A 15,824-nucleotide genomic window follows, 5' to 3' on the forward strand; every position below is an offset into this window, starting at 1 on the left:
CTTATTGAACTCCACAATTTCAGGATTTTTTCGACATACTATACAGTGACTATTTTTTCAACATTCTATACTATGACTTTTTTCGTCATGCTATACTAAGACATTTTTATGATTTTTTTCGACATACTATGATTTTTTTCAACATGCTATAATATGACTTTTCATGATTTTTTACATTTGCTATACTATGACTCTTTCAACATGCTATACTATGAATTTTTTGACAAACCATACTATGACTTTTTCGACAATCAATACTATGACTTTTTTGTCATGCTATACTATGACTTTTTTATGCCTTTTTTCCGACATTCTATACTACGACTTTCTTCGACATGCTATACTATGACTTTTTTATGATTTTTCTAACATGCTATGCTATGACTTTTTTATGATTTTTTGGACATGCTATACTATGACTTTTTTCAACATGCTATAATATGACTTCATGATTTTTTCGACATACTATACTATGACTTTTTTTCGACATTCTATACTATGACTTTTTTTGTCATGCTATAGTTTAGTTTAGTTTATTTATTTAAAGAAACAGGGACAGCGTACAATAAACATTAACCCCAAGGGGAGAGATGCATAGTACCAGGTTTTAGCTCAAGTGCTAATTTTCACCTGTAGTCCCTGGGCAGGCTGATCTTAACTAAAATACACAATACATCATACATACATGAATAATAAAATTTACATTAACCAAATAAATAAAATATAAGAAAAGGTCATATTCAAACCTTTCATGTACTCAGATCTACTCTTATAGACCTTAGAACACACACTTACACCACACATACATATATCACACATAAAATATAAAAAAGGTCATATTCACACCTTTCATGTACTCAGATCTACTCTTATAGACCTCAGAACACACACTTACACACACACATACATATATCCAGTCACATGTGTGTACAAATTTGATTTGACAAAAGCCATTTCTTTGTCTGTCTTGCAAACGTGTAAAAGTTTGTGCTTCCTATCAGCTCTGTGGGCAACATATTCCACTGACGAGCAGCCACACAAGAAAAAGCATTTATTCCAAGTGTTGTCCTGCGTTTAGGGCTCCTGCATTCACCTCGCACTGTAGATCTGGTGGTTCGAGCCGTTATTTCAGAGCCCAAAGATATAAATTCTTTTAGTATACTAAGACATTTTTATGATTTTTTTCAACATGCTATAATATGAATTTTCATGATTTTCTCAATATGCTATACTATGACTCTTTTGACATGCTATACTATGAATTTTTTGACAAACCATACTATGACTTTTTTTTGACATGCTATACTATGACTTTCTTCGACATGCTATACTATGATTTTTTTTCAACATTCTATACTACAACTTTTTTCAACATGCTATCTTATGACTTTTTATGATTTTTTTCAATTGACATTGAATTACATTTTGATGATATACTAGTTGTTCCTAAACTATATCTCAGCATTATAAACTTTTGTGCCCTAAAAAGCTTGTCATCAAGCCCAGAGATTTGGGACGAAACATCGCCCTCTGGGATCCTGATCTTCCTGATGTGCAGACCCCAGGCTGGGCAGATCAACCACTCCAGTTACAAACTGTTCTGCCTGCTGTGTTTGTAAAAATGATTGATAGATACAGACAAATTGTGTATATTGCATTGACGTGATTATTTTCTGTTATATGCTGCCTGGAGAATGCCCCTTCCCAAGCTCCTGGACGGCTTTGAGGCAATTTACCTTCACATTCCCTTGCAAATTATGTATTGTATCTTTTTGATTTTAAATGTGTGAATAAAGAAATTAAATAATATCTGAGCTCATCACAGGACACTTTACCTTTAATTGAAATCACTGTCTACCACAAATTTAAATTACTTTATTTTTTATCCCAATATTTGAGCTTGCCAAAGCGTCTCTGTAATTGCTGTGCATATTGCAATAAAGAACTTAAACCTTCAATTTGTCATGACTTTATGACTTACTATATTGACATTTTTTTATGGCATATTTATGGCTGTGACTTTCTAAGGAGTTATCTATTAAATACTATGGTGACATGTTTTCCGACTTTGGACATACTATACTATGACTTTTATCAACATGCTATGCTATCACTTTTGTCGACATGCTACTATATGACTTTTTCATGATTTTTTTCGACATACTATACTATGATTTTTTTTTGACATACTATACTGTGAGCGCAGGAAAATATTGAGTTTCCTGTCCATGGGATTTCAGCAGGTATGTATGTACGACTGTGGTGAGAACATTTTAATTTCTATAATCCCTGAAGTGTATAGTGAAATAACAATCAGACAGAAAGTAGGTTCCTCAATATGTTTATTGAGTAATGGAGGACATCAATTCGTCCTAGAAGTGCAACACTGAAGACATCACACATTACAAGAGAGGACATTTTACAACACATTCACGCACAACCAGTACAATGTTTCTTTTATCTGCAGACATGACAAGTTTATTTGACATCAAACCATTTCTTATTTCACTTTATTTTTTCACTTTATTCTTTAGGTCAATGCTTCTTGTTCAGATATTATCTTCTTCTGTTCTTTTTCACTTTAACAGCCCACATCGAAAGTGTTAGTTGTGTGTGAATGTGCGTGTCCGTCAGCATAAAGGTCACAGCTAAAATAAAGGACACAGTTAAATATTAAGTGGATGTTACAAAGAGTTTTAAAGCTCCATTTGACCCCAAACCCTGTTGGTACACATTTTGTTGGTGTCTTTTATTTTGGCGGTTTCCTGTGTAATGTGTGTGCTGATGCTCTCCGGGATCTTTAGCTGGGCGCAAAGAACGGCCTGATCTTCATGCTGATGGCCTTGAGTGAATACCAGCTGCCCTTCCAGTTCATCCACACCACGCCGTCGTCGGTGCCGTGCTTGGCCATCTTGCGCGTGTAGGCTCCGCCCATGTAGTATCGACCGTTGGGATTGGCTGAGTGGCAGCGGTTGTACCACCATCCGCCTCCGTCCTCCCTGGCGCACTGTTTGGAGGGATCGCCGGGGATCCTGGTTCAGGGACAGAGAAAGGTGTTGAGAAAAATGGAAAAAAACAACAACACGCTCGTCAAGTTGATGAACTTCAACATGAATTTCTGTTGTTGACCAACTGTCTTGACAGCAGTGCTGTAGTCTACGTGATACGCAGGAATACACACTATACCCACTAGGAAAGCTCCAGGATTTCCATCTACCCACTTATAAATGCTCAATGACACGCAACAACATACTTTCAATCATATTTTTGATATATTTTGAATTGTCATCTGTTATTTTCTTCTTCACATAGGCTTAATAAAGGTATTTCCACCATAAATTGGTGCATAAAAGTGTATCCGAATACAGGAAATGAAGTAGTTGTTGCTCAAACTCCCTTGGGGGAGGACACCCAGACCCCCAACTATGATATGGCCATATCGCCCCTCCCCCAAAGGCAGATTTTGGCCTATATATATATACAGTACAGTATACCCACTGCAATATATTAGACCACACCACTGATTGATAGTGCTAAACGTCAAGGGAAAGGAGGGCAGGGAACTCCAAAAATGGATGATTTAATCTTACCCTCATCTGCTGGAGAAAATAGGAATATTTGTTTTACGAAACAGGAGTTGATACAAATATGAAACTGTGTTAATTATTGTCCTGTTAGCAATGAGCTATTGTTGACTGACTTGTGTTAGCATGTTCCCAGCTGGCTAGTTGATGGCACAGATATGAAACTGTGTTCAATGATTGTCCTGTTAGCAATGAGCTATTGTTGACTGACTTGTGTTAGCATGTTCCCAGCTGGCAAGCATGTTATACGTTAGCTTCCCAGGTACAGTGGTTCCTTGCAAGTAGTCCTTACGCCGCCAAACTTCTCGCACCGCCTGTTTCACCCCAATAATCGTCAGTTTACAACTATTTAATGGACGGCCTTTACAAGACGTTTACATACTCCCAACATCAGATACCCTTGTTGACTGGAGAGAGCTATGGTGTAATACCAGCTTTTACGGTGAATGCTGCATTATGGCTTGTTTGTAGCCTTAATGTTGCTAGGCTAGTCCATTATAGTGTGTTTTCTAGCATTAAAATGTTTAGTTAACATTAGCTCTTGCTCCACACGCCACCAGGAGTATGGTGCAACATGATTAGTGGGTTTGTTTCGAGGACTTGTCGGTTAACTGAAGTGCAAGATGTTTTGGGTATTGTTAAATGGTGTTAGTGTAATCCTGTGATCATCCCACCAACAACAAGACAACTTACCAGTTGTCGTTGTCTCTGTCGTAGGTGCTGAACATCATGCCGTTGTGAATGGTCATCGTGCGGTTTACACCAAACAGTTCTGAGGATCCCTCCAGGAAACCGTTGCCGGCGTTCCCGGAGTAACCTTCGACCGCCAGCACGTAGTTAGACGTCTCCGATTGGACGGTGAACTGCCGGTACTGGGCGTGGACCTAAATGATACAGGTAAACATTTAGGTTTCATTTCATATTTTTATGTGGTATGACTTTTTCTTAACATACTATGATATTTTTTTTTTTTTTTTCAACAAACCTTTGACTTTTTATGACATTGTCCGACTTAGTATAGTATGACATTTTATGACTTTTTCCTACATAATTCTTTAAATTTTCTTTTGTTTTTTTCGACATACTACGACTTTTTTCCCGGCCTTTTTGACATGACTTCTTCTGATTTTTTTCGACATGCTATACTATGACTTTTTTGACAAACCATACTATGACTTTCAACATACAATACTATGACTTTTTCAACATGCTATACTATCACTTTTTTATGACTTTTTTCAACATGCTATCCTATGACTTTTTTATGATTTTTTCGACATATTATTTTTGACATGCTATACTATGACTTTCTTCAACATGCTATACTATGACTTTTTCCGACAATCTATACTATGATTTGTTTCGACATTCTATACTACAACTTTTTTCCACATGCCATAGTATGACTTTTTATGATTTTTTTTGACATGGTAGACTATGAATTTTTTCCCACTATGACTTTTTTAAACTTTTTTTCAATTAACATTGAATTACATTTTCATGATATACTAGTTGTTCCTAAACTATATCTCAGCAATATATACTTTTGTGCCCTCAAAAGCTTTTCATCAAGCCCAGAGATTTGGGATGAAACATCGCCCTCTGGGATCCTGATCTTCCTGATGTGCAGACCCCAGGCTGGGCAGATCTGCACCGTAACTGCTATTTCTACAGGTGCAACATTGACAATATCCTGACTGGCTGCATCACCACCCTCAAATGGTAGACTGTAAAAACTGCTCAGCACATCACAAGGACTGAGCTGTCATCAATACAGGGCCGCCAATCCCAGTGGTGTAGGACACAGGCAAACAGTTTTTTAGGCAATTTACCTTCACATCCCCTTGCAAATTATGTAATGTATCTTTTTGATTTTAAATGTGTGAATAAAGAAATAAAAAAATCTCTGAGCTCATCACAGGACACTTTACCTTTAATTGAAATCACTGCCTAACACAAATTTTATTACTTTTTTTTTATCACAATATTTGAGCTTGCCAAAGCGTCTCTGTAATTGCTGTTGATATTGCAATAAAGAAGTTAAAACTTAAATTTTTCATGACTTTATGACTTACTATATATATATATATATATATATATTTTTTTTTAATGGCATACTATACTATGACTTTTATCAACATGCTTTATTATCACTTTTGTTGTTATGCTACAATATGATTTTTTTCGACATACTATACTGTGACTTTTTTTCGACATTCTATACTATGACTTTTTTCATCATGTTATAATATGACTTGTCGTGTTTTTTTCAAAATGCTATACTATGACTTTTTTTGACATGCTATACGATGACTTTTTTGACATGCTATACTATGACTTTTTTGACATACTATACTATGACATTTTTATGAATTTTTGACATGCTATACTATGATTTGGATATTGCATTGACATGATTATTTTGTGTTATATGCTGCCTGGAGAATGCCCCTTCCCTTCTTAAATTTAGGCAATTTACCTTCACATTCCCTTGCAAATTATTTATTGTATCTCTTTGATTTTAAATGTGTGAATAAAGAAATTAAACAATATCTGAGCTCATCACAGGACACTTTACCTTTAATTGAAATCACTGTCTACCACAAATTTAAATTACTTAATTTTGTATCCCTATATTTGTTCTTGCCAAAGCATCTCTGTAATTGCTGTGGATATTGCAATAAAGAACTTAAAACTTAACTTTTTTTATGACTTAGTATATTGATATTTGTATGTATACTATGACTTTTAAGGAATTATCTATTAAATACTATGGTGACATGTTTTCCGACTTTGGACATACTATACTATGACATTTATCAACATGCTTTATTATCACTTTTGTTGTTATGCTACAATATGATTTTTTTCGACATACTATACTGTGACTTTTTTTCGACATTCTATACTATGACTTTTTTCATCATGTTATAATATGACTTGTCATGTTTTTTTCAATATGCTATACTATGACTTTTTTTGACATGCTATACTATGACTTTTTTGACATGCTATACTATGACTTTTTTGACATACTATACTATGACTTTTTTGACATGCTATACTATCACTTTTTTATGACTTTTTTCGACATGCTATACTATGACTTTCTTCGACATGCTATACTATGACTTTCTTCGACATGCTATACTATGACTTTTTTATGATTTTTCTAACATTCTATACTATGACTTTTTTCGACATGCTATCCTATGACTTTTTTTTATGATTTTTTCGACATGCTATACTATGACATTTTTATGACTTTTTGACATGCTATACTATGATTTGGATATTGCATTGACATGATTATTTTGTGTTATATGCTGCCTGGAGAATGCCCCTTCCCTTCTTAAATTTAGGCAATTTACCTTCACATTCCCTTGCAAATTATTTATTGTATCTCTTTGATTTTAAATGTGTGAATAAAGAAATTAAACAATATCTGAGCTCATCACAGGACACTTTACCTTTAATTGAAATCACTGTCTACCACAAATTTAAATTACTTAATTTTGTATCCCTATATTTTTGCTTGTCAAAGCATCTCTGTAATTGCTGTGGATATTGCAATAAAGAACTTAAAACTTAACTTTGTTATGACTTATTATATTGATATTTGTATGTATACTATGACTTTTTAAGGAATTATCTATTAAATACTATGGTGACATGTTTTCCGACTTTCGACATACTATACTATAACTTTTTTTCAACATGCTTTACTATCACTTTTGTCAACATGCTACAATTTTATTGTATTCAATGAATTTTTTATGATTTTTGTCAACATGCTATAATATGATTTCTTTAGACATGTTATACTATGAATTCTTCGACATACTATTCTGAATTATTTCAACATGATATACTATGACCTTTTTCGACATGCTATACTATGACTTTTTTATGATTTTTTTCTATATGCTATACTATGATTTCTTTCCACTTTTTTCGACTTACTATACTATAACTTTTTTTCGACATGCTATACTATGAGTTTTTTTTCAATTTCGAGATACTATACTATGACTTCTTTTCTCTGTTTTCGACATACTATACTATGACTTTTGACGACTCACCTTGGCACCTGTCCAGTCCTGCATCTCAATGAGAACCTCAGTAGGGCCCATCTTTGTCAACTGACTAATGCGGTCATTGCCCAGCCAGTATTCACCTGTTGCATGACGAAGAAAAAAGGTACGCTAGTCAACAATTAATATATGAATAAAGCTGGATTTGAGTAAATACCAAAATTAAGAATGAGCAGGACGTCTTGGATAACAAAATAGTTTCCATGAGTGGTCGAAGAAGTACTGAGATATTTAGAAAAGTAAAAGCAGCATACCCAGTGTAGAAATACCCTGTTACAAGTAAAAGTCCTGCATTCAAGTTTTTACTAAAGCAAACAAATTTTGCAGAATGGCCAATTACAGAAAAATCTTTATTATCTTACTGATAATATAGAAGTATAGTGTAGTAAAAGTACAGCATGAAAGGGTATACAATTGAATTACTCAAGTTAAGTACCTCAAAATTGTACATACATACAGTACTTAACTAAATGTACTTAGTAACTTTTCCCCACTGGTTTCCAGCCATGAATGGTAAGCTCCCTTTAACAGAGCCTCTTGTCTCATATTAGAAGTCTTACCGGGAGTCTCACAGTGACCCTTGCCAACATCAAAGGCGATGTTGCCGAAACCACGTCGATATTCGTCCCAGCGTCGTCCAAAATCGACACTGCCATCAAGCCTGTTCTGGATGAGAAGCCATCCTGGGAAAACAAAATAAGTTCCCTTAAAAAAAAAAACAGCAAACCACTACCGAAGGTCTAATCGTTCTCGGTATTAACACACTAATCAAAAAAAATTTAGGTGGCCTAATTAATTATGTCCTCACCTCCGTTCTGGGAGGTCTGATCACAGAAGACCTTGTACGGAGGGTAGAAGGCATCAGGCTGGATCAGGTACATCTGGGAGTCTCTTCCTCCACGACGGAAGATCTCCTCACACTCCTTACCTGAATCACACAGGAGAACGGTTTAAAGGTGCACTATGAGTTCCTGCATGGTCACTTCTGTTGACATTCAATGTAAATTCCAAAAAAAACAGAGCAAGCTTGCCCCTCCCCCCATGTTTCCGTAACTATCATGGCTAACTGTCACTAACCCCCACCCCCTCCCCCAACCATCTTGTCGGTGATTGGCTGGAGTGGTTTGTTGTATTTTGGTGCACAGCCTGTGCCCCTAGTGTTGGTTTGTCATTTATGACCCCTGCGTTGTCTCGCAAGACCTGGCTTTTTCACACTGTATTGAGCTAGCGGATCAAGGAGAAACGCCTACGACAAAAATTGCGCTGAAACCATGCAGGAACTCATAGTGAACCTTTAACAATGAAAAATGTTGGTACATGTAGATATATCGTTGTATCAAGGACTACGTTTACAAGCTGTCAATTTTCGGGTTATAGTCGGGTTAAGGTCACTATTTGGGTTTCTGAAACTTTCGGAATAACCCGTTTACATGCGTGAGCAGAAAGAGTTACTCCTGTATACATGGAATTTGTAATCAATTGGCAATATCCCGATGTAAACGGCAACGCACGGTTAGCGTCTGGACATACGGACAACCTTAAGACGCAATAACTTTTCGGTCACCTTCTTATAAATCTCACTATCTCGGTACTTTCTGCCGTCAACAAAAGACATTCTATTCATGGTTTTCACCACACTAATAAAGAAATTGGTTTCCTCCTCGCTCCAAACGTGTGGTGCTGTGCTGCGTCTCGCCATGTTTACCTCTACTTCTTGTTTACTTACGGTATACTGCGCGCAGGTTTTCTGCATTGACATATATATAACTATATTATTATAGTATATAATTATTATTATAACTATGTTTTCTGGCGCATACAAGAAGTTCCTCTACTCAAAAGACCAAGATTCCTTGCGAATAGAACATGCGCAGAACACAAATCAATGTTCCTTTTGATGGGAATATGCCGATACGTGTTTACATGACCAAAATTTCGGGTTAGAAAAGGGGTAACCCAGGTAGCATATTCGGGTTTTTGCCGGTGTTTACATGGCCGTGCGCGACCGGGTTATTGCTAATATTCCGGTTTTGAACGGGTTATTGGCTGCATGTAAACGTAGTGAGTGTTAGACCGGGATCAAGTATTACTCATTTAAATGTCCGATATATCCCAGATGTGTTTACGTTTGGGTTATATTGTCTGTGTATATTTAGTTTTTACCTGTCTGTTTAGAATAAGGGTGTTTATAGTGTACAGTACAGGCCAAAAGTTTGGACACACCTTCTCATTCAATGTGTTTCTTTATTTTCATGACTATTTACATTGTAGATTCTCACTGAAGGCATCAAAACTATGAATGAACACATATGGAATTATGTACTTAACAAAAAAGTGTGAAATAACTGAAAACATGTCTTATATTTTAGATTCTTCAAAGTAGCCACCCTTTGCTTTTTTTGATAACTCTGCAAACCTTTGGTGTTCTCTCAATGAGCTTCATGAGGTAGTCACCTGAAATGGTTTTCACTTCACAGGTGTGCCTTGTCAGGGTTAATTAGTGGAAGTTTTTCCCTTATTAATAAAAAAGCAAAGGGTGCTACTTTGAAGAATCTAAAATATAAGACATGTTTTCAGTTTTTTGTTAAGTACATAATTCCATATGTGTTCATTAACAGTTTTGATGCCTTCAGTGAGAATCTACAATGTAAATAGTCATGAAAATAAAAAGGAAAAGCATTGAATGAGAAGGTGTGTCCAAACGTTTGGCCTGTACTGTACATATTACTATTATTAATTACTCTTATTCTATTTTTCTAATTCTTATAATAATTGTTGTAAATTTTATATATACTTTATGTTTATTTATGTGTATTTGTGTTATTCTGATGTGTGTGCATTTTTCATTGAGCTGCTTTAACAAGGGAATTTCCTCAGTATGGGATTAATTAAGTCTTATCTTATATTCCGTCAAGGACCAGAAAATGAAATTGTCGTTTACCAAAAACATGTGCTTTATTGATCTGTAACATTAGCTCTTGCTCCTAGTTGGATAATTTGACAGGTTTTTGGTCAGTCCAAAAGTTTGGTCCATAACAAGATAACTACCCAACATACCTCCATGAAATTTGGCATAGATATTCATGACCCACAGAGATATATCTTTTGGTGACCCCATGTTCTTTCTTTAGCACCACCATCAAATCAAAATGTCACACAAGTTATCTCCTAATCCATCACACATTTCTGAGCACACTCATGCTCCCCAGGGGTTCAATAATAAGTAAGTAATCGGCATGTTTTTTTGTTTTTCTTCAACACTTTGTGCATCAGACTTACCAGACACCACCGGTATGGGACATTTGGTCCTGCACGGTTCCTTGCACTCCTCCCTCTGGCCCTGGATGGCCTTCTCAAGCTTCTGGATCTTCAGCCTGATCTTGTCGAGGACCCCCTACAGCCACACAGCACAGTAGACATTACATTAGGGGTACTTGTAGTTTTTAAAGTTGGATACACTAGATCTGTCCATTTGTTTTGTTTGTATATTGTATGCATTTCGTTTTGGTTGCATGTCTTTTTTTTTAAAGCTATATTTCATAGTTTCTGTCGCCCCCATGAGGAATTCTAAGTAATGACAACAAAACTGTCGCCGCGTCCACATGATACAAGCCTTACGTGACCGCACATTGAATTGAATGTAACTGCCATTAATTAATATATAAAAATGACGCACTAAAGCTTTAAGATGATGCTTTGCTTACAACTGAAAAAGAAACATTTTTGAAAGATGCAAGGTTTTGCTGTGGCTGTGATTAAGGATGACATTTTTAAATGCATTGTTCCCTCTTTTTGTCTGGTGTCAACTCGTATTTACGTACCTGTAGCACCCTGATGTTGGAGGGAAAGACAGTGTCCACCGTCTCCTTAATGTAGACATGTTGTTCCTCCACTAGCTCAGTGTACTGACTGACCACCCTGCTGTTGTCTGACAGGACAAAAAGACGGATAAGCAGGACAAAGGAGTTGTGTGCATCAAAAGCTTGAATTAAAATGAATAGCCAAAATTGCCGTCATCATTACGGACAATGTACTGTTGTTTCTTCTTGTTTTTTTGACTTTTGATGTAACATCCGACCAGATCATTTGTCCTTCATGAAAAGAAACTCATGAGAGGTCTTTCTCACCGGTGACAACTCTCTGCCGCTCCCTCAGAGAGTTGGAAATGCTGTTGACGTAGGTGTGGACGGTGTTGGAGGATCGGGCCAAATCTTCCACCTGAGGCTTGAGTTCATTAATGCTCTGTGACAAATGTAAGCAAAAGAAAGTCAATCCTGATGTTTTCTTGATACAAATATGAAGTTGTAAATTCTATGCATTTAGATCTATAGCACATTTCACACAGTGTTGGTTTAAAATATTCCAGCCTGATTTGTGGTCCTCAGAAAAATACAAAAATGTTTTTGTTTATTTTTTTTCAGTTTTACCGTCTTGACGTTCCTCTCTTGCTTGAGCAGTGTGGTCTTCAGCTCACAGCCATTGGGACACAAAATGCCCTGTTGGACCGGAGAATCTCTGGTTAGATTTCTGTGCTTCAGCAACCAAAAGAAGGTGGGATCCCTTCTAGGTAGACACTGATTTCATTTTATTTATTTAACAAATTTATGTATGAAAATCAATTTCCTGACGTCAACCTTGCTCCAGGCAGGTACTCTCACACAATCAGACATTAATGGCTCAATGCTTTTTGTTAATATGATGTCATTAATGGGTGAAAATTAAGATTAAGCTCTAAAATTGGAGATTTGGGAAGTTTGGTTGTTTCATCAAATGAAGGCCAATCTTTTTCTTAAAGGTGCCGTAGGTAGGATTGTGAAGATCCAGGACTTAGCCAAAGAATTTGAACATCAATAACTTCTCAGTCCTTTCCCCCCTTTCTGCTAAAGCCCAAAACGGTCCCCTAAGCCCCTCCCCCCACAAAGGAGAATGAATGTGTGTGCATGAGCAGTGATTGACACGCAGTTAGAGTCCCCCTGGCCATGATTGGTGCATCTGAACAGGGAGCGGTGGATGTTTTTAATTACCTGCTTCATGTAGTTCTACTGGAACATAGGGTCAGTTTCAGCAAATATGACAGAAAGGTAGTTTTACAAGTCTAACCTACTGCATCTTTAAACTCACTGAGAAGAAAGAGTTACGTTTGCAACAATATTATGCAACAATAACTCTGAACAAATGAATGATTGCTTTCCAATGTCGTAGTAGGTAAAAAATTTGTATTTTGAATACCAAAATATAAATTTAATTACATTTTATTCAAGCTTTATTTAAAGACTTCAGATCTTTTTAGAGCTGCAAAGATTAATCCATTAATCAATAACTATTAAATTAATCTAAAAAATCTCTGATTCCACCTTCTTTAATGTGGATATATTCTAGTTTCTTTTCTCCTCTGTGACAGTAAACTGAATATATTTGAGTTGTGGACAAATCAAGACATTTGAGGACGTCATCTTGGGCTTTGGCAAACTGATCGACATCTTTAAATCTTTTAAAAGAAGACGTGTCCAATCAGTGTTCCTTTGGTGACAATGTGCTGCTGGTGTTTTCCTACCATCTCCTCTGCGGCGTGTGTGCATCCTCCTTCCTCCGGTGGCCTCTCCTTCTCCTGCTGCTGCTGTCCTCTGGCTGGAGGTGGTGTAGGGCGGCCGCGATACCTGCGACGAAAGCAAGAGACTCTTTACCAACATGTCACTGAGACATACTGAGATGTCTCATTTCACCCATGAACGTCTGGATGGATTGGCATAAAACGTACGGGCGTTCATATTCCCCAGAGTGTCACCGTGTGGTTGACTTTTGTGTTTGTTAGTGAAATGTCTCAATGACTGTCCTACAACAAGTAGATCCAGACAAGGAATCTGATTGGTCAAATGGACATTAGGGCTGGGCAGTATATCGATATTATATCGATATCGTGATATGAGACTAGATATCGTCTTAGATTTTGGATATCGTAATTGCATTACAGTAAAGTGATGTACTTTCCTGAACTTACCAGACTGTTCTAGCTGTTCTATTATTTGCCTTTTCCCCACTTAGATATTATATCAACATTACTGATGATTATTTATCTAAAATCAAAGTGTGAAGATATTTTGTTAAAGCACCAATTGTCAACCCTAGAATATGGCCCAATAACGATATTGAGGTATTTGGTCAAGAATATCGTGATATCTGATTGTCTCCCTATCGCCCAGCCCTACTGGACATTTAGAAACGTACTTAGATAGCACAGCATGCTCATCGCTGAAGATATTACTCTGACATTTCCACGTCAACATGACAGAGTTGAATCAAAAGCTGCTTTTGAAAGATTTAGGTTTTTGGTATTTAGAATAAACTCCTAATTGTGTAAATGTGTGTTTTCCACTAGTCTGAAAGAAGACATGTTATGGAAGCCAAACAACCCAAAAATCTTCTTTGCCTGTAATATCTCTCTTTAATAAATTAGCAAAAGCTAAAAGTTAAAAAAAGTGTGCCTTAATAGCAAAAAATGGAAATACGTAAAATGAAGTACAAGAGTAATATTTATTGTTACTTTCTTTTGCCTGGTTGGATCTACTTATTGTATAATGCTACTTTATATACCCTTAATATAAAAGATGAATATATGCTGCATTAAAATATGTTGTAATTGCCCCAAAGGTCTCTCTGTGTCTTCTTTTCTGACCCAGGTGTCTGTGTTTGAACGCACCTGGCGCCGCCGCTGATAGGGGGCGGGGAAACACGTTTTGGGGCATAGGTGTCCCTGGACGCGGCTAGCGGACGGTGGCCGCGAGCGTCTACGGTAGCCGGTGCCTCCTGCAGGGGAAACGAGAGGAAACAAGACGTGATGAAGGAATAACAAAATAAATGTCATTCATGATGTATGGATCAAATAGTTGAAGCGTGTTCCACATACTGTTCCAGTCTTTGCTGCCTTGTTGTCCTGTGGAAGAAAACAATAAACTATCGTGAATACATATGAAGAGTCAAATCCTTTTTTTTCTACTTGTGTTTGTAACCGTTGTTGCAAAGCTACAGAATCTATGGGGGACACACTTCAATATGATAACTAGGGTTGGGAATCACCAGAGGCCCCACGATACGATATTATCACAATATTTATGTTACAATATGATAGTTAGTTATGACATAATAAATCTTGGATAATTAAACTGAACGTGGGGATTTCTGCGAGTGCTTTTTCATCACAAATCTCCAAAAGGCAACAAAGGATTACAAAAAATGAGCAAAGGAATCACCATAACAACTAGTTTTAAAAAAAGAGAAGTGATTCTCATACCTTGTGTGATAACACTGCGAAAATAAAAAAATACACACGCACACAAACACACACTCACCGAGTCATAGTCATCATAGTCATCAGCCTGAGCCCAGGCGGCGGATACACACAGACACAGCAACAGCAGCGTCCTCATCGTCCTCTGTTGATAAAGTTTCTCTTCTCAGAAGCTCTTCAGTGTGCCTTCAATCCTTTCTCTGTCCCTGAAATCTGGTTTGACCAGGTTTTTATCCTCCCTCTGTCTGTGTGTGTCTGTGTGTTTGTGTGTGTGGGCGTCCTCCTCCCCAAACTTTTATTAATCAGTTAAAGAAAACTGGTCAATAACTCCTGGGACAGTTTGCCCAACCTGAGTCACTGCAGCACACGGTCAACCTGGAGTTTGGGAAGGAACAAAAGGGCAAAAGGGCTGAAGAGTTTACCGATAAATCAGAATTTGTTGCTGCAACATGTGTAAGCCGTTTCCAGTTTGAAGCCAATGCCAGACAAACAATATGCAGAATATTGCTGTCATCTCAAAAAAATTTTTTTTAAAGTACATTAATGTATGTCATTAGTTTTGAGATGGTTTTCCAGTGGTTGCAGAATGTCTTAAAACATTTGTCTGGTTTAAACAGTGATGGATCCTTTACTTAAGTAAAAGTGACAATACCAGTCAAGAAATACTCTTACAAGTCAAAGTCCTGCATTTTATAGTAAAAAAGTAAAAGAATTAACTGTGCAAAATAGAATACCTCAGGTTGTATTCAAGGTCCCAAAACTTTTATTTTATGCACACAAGATGATAATTTGAGTACAAACTATTGCAAGTAAATGAGAAAATATTTTTGGGGGGACTTCTGGGGCAATTTATAGATTCAT

At 36.7% G+C, this 15,824-nt stretch overlaps 1 protein-coding gene across 1 annotated transcript; it reads right to left on the reverse strand.

Moving 5' to 3' along the window:
* Positions 1–2,325: 2,325 nt before the first annotated feature.
* fgb (fibrinogen beta chain) lies at positions 2,326–15,311 on the reverse strand. The gene is made up of 13 exons (XM_028564159.1): positions 15,019–15,311; positions 14,840–14,854; positions 14,376–14,482; positions 13,233–13,335; positions 12,106–12,174; positions 11,806–11,920; positions 11,500–11,606; positions 10,958–11,072; positions 8,487–8,606; positions 8,239–8,361; positions 7,667–7,761; positions 4,278–4,468; positions 2,326–3,032 (listed from the first exon to the last, which is right to left on the reverse strand). Exons 1-13 carry the CDS (start codon positions 15,100–15,102, stop codon positions 2,801–2,803), a joined length of 1,476 nt encoding a protein of 491 aa, XP_028419960.1. The 5' UTR covers positions 15,103–15,311; the 3' UTR covers positions 2,326–2,800.
* Positions 15,312–15,824: the final 513 nt, after the last annotated feature.

Source organism: Perca flavescens, chromosome 19 (genome assembly GCF_004354835.1).
Source record: "Perca flavescens isolate YP-PL-M2 chromosome 19, PFLA_1.0, whole genome shotgun sequence".
Lineage (NCBI taxonomy): Eukaryota > Metazoa > Chordata > Actinopteri > Perciformes > Percidae > Perca > Perca flavescens.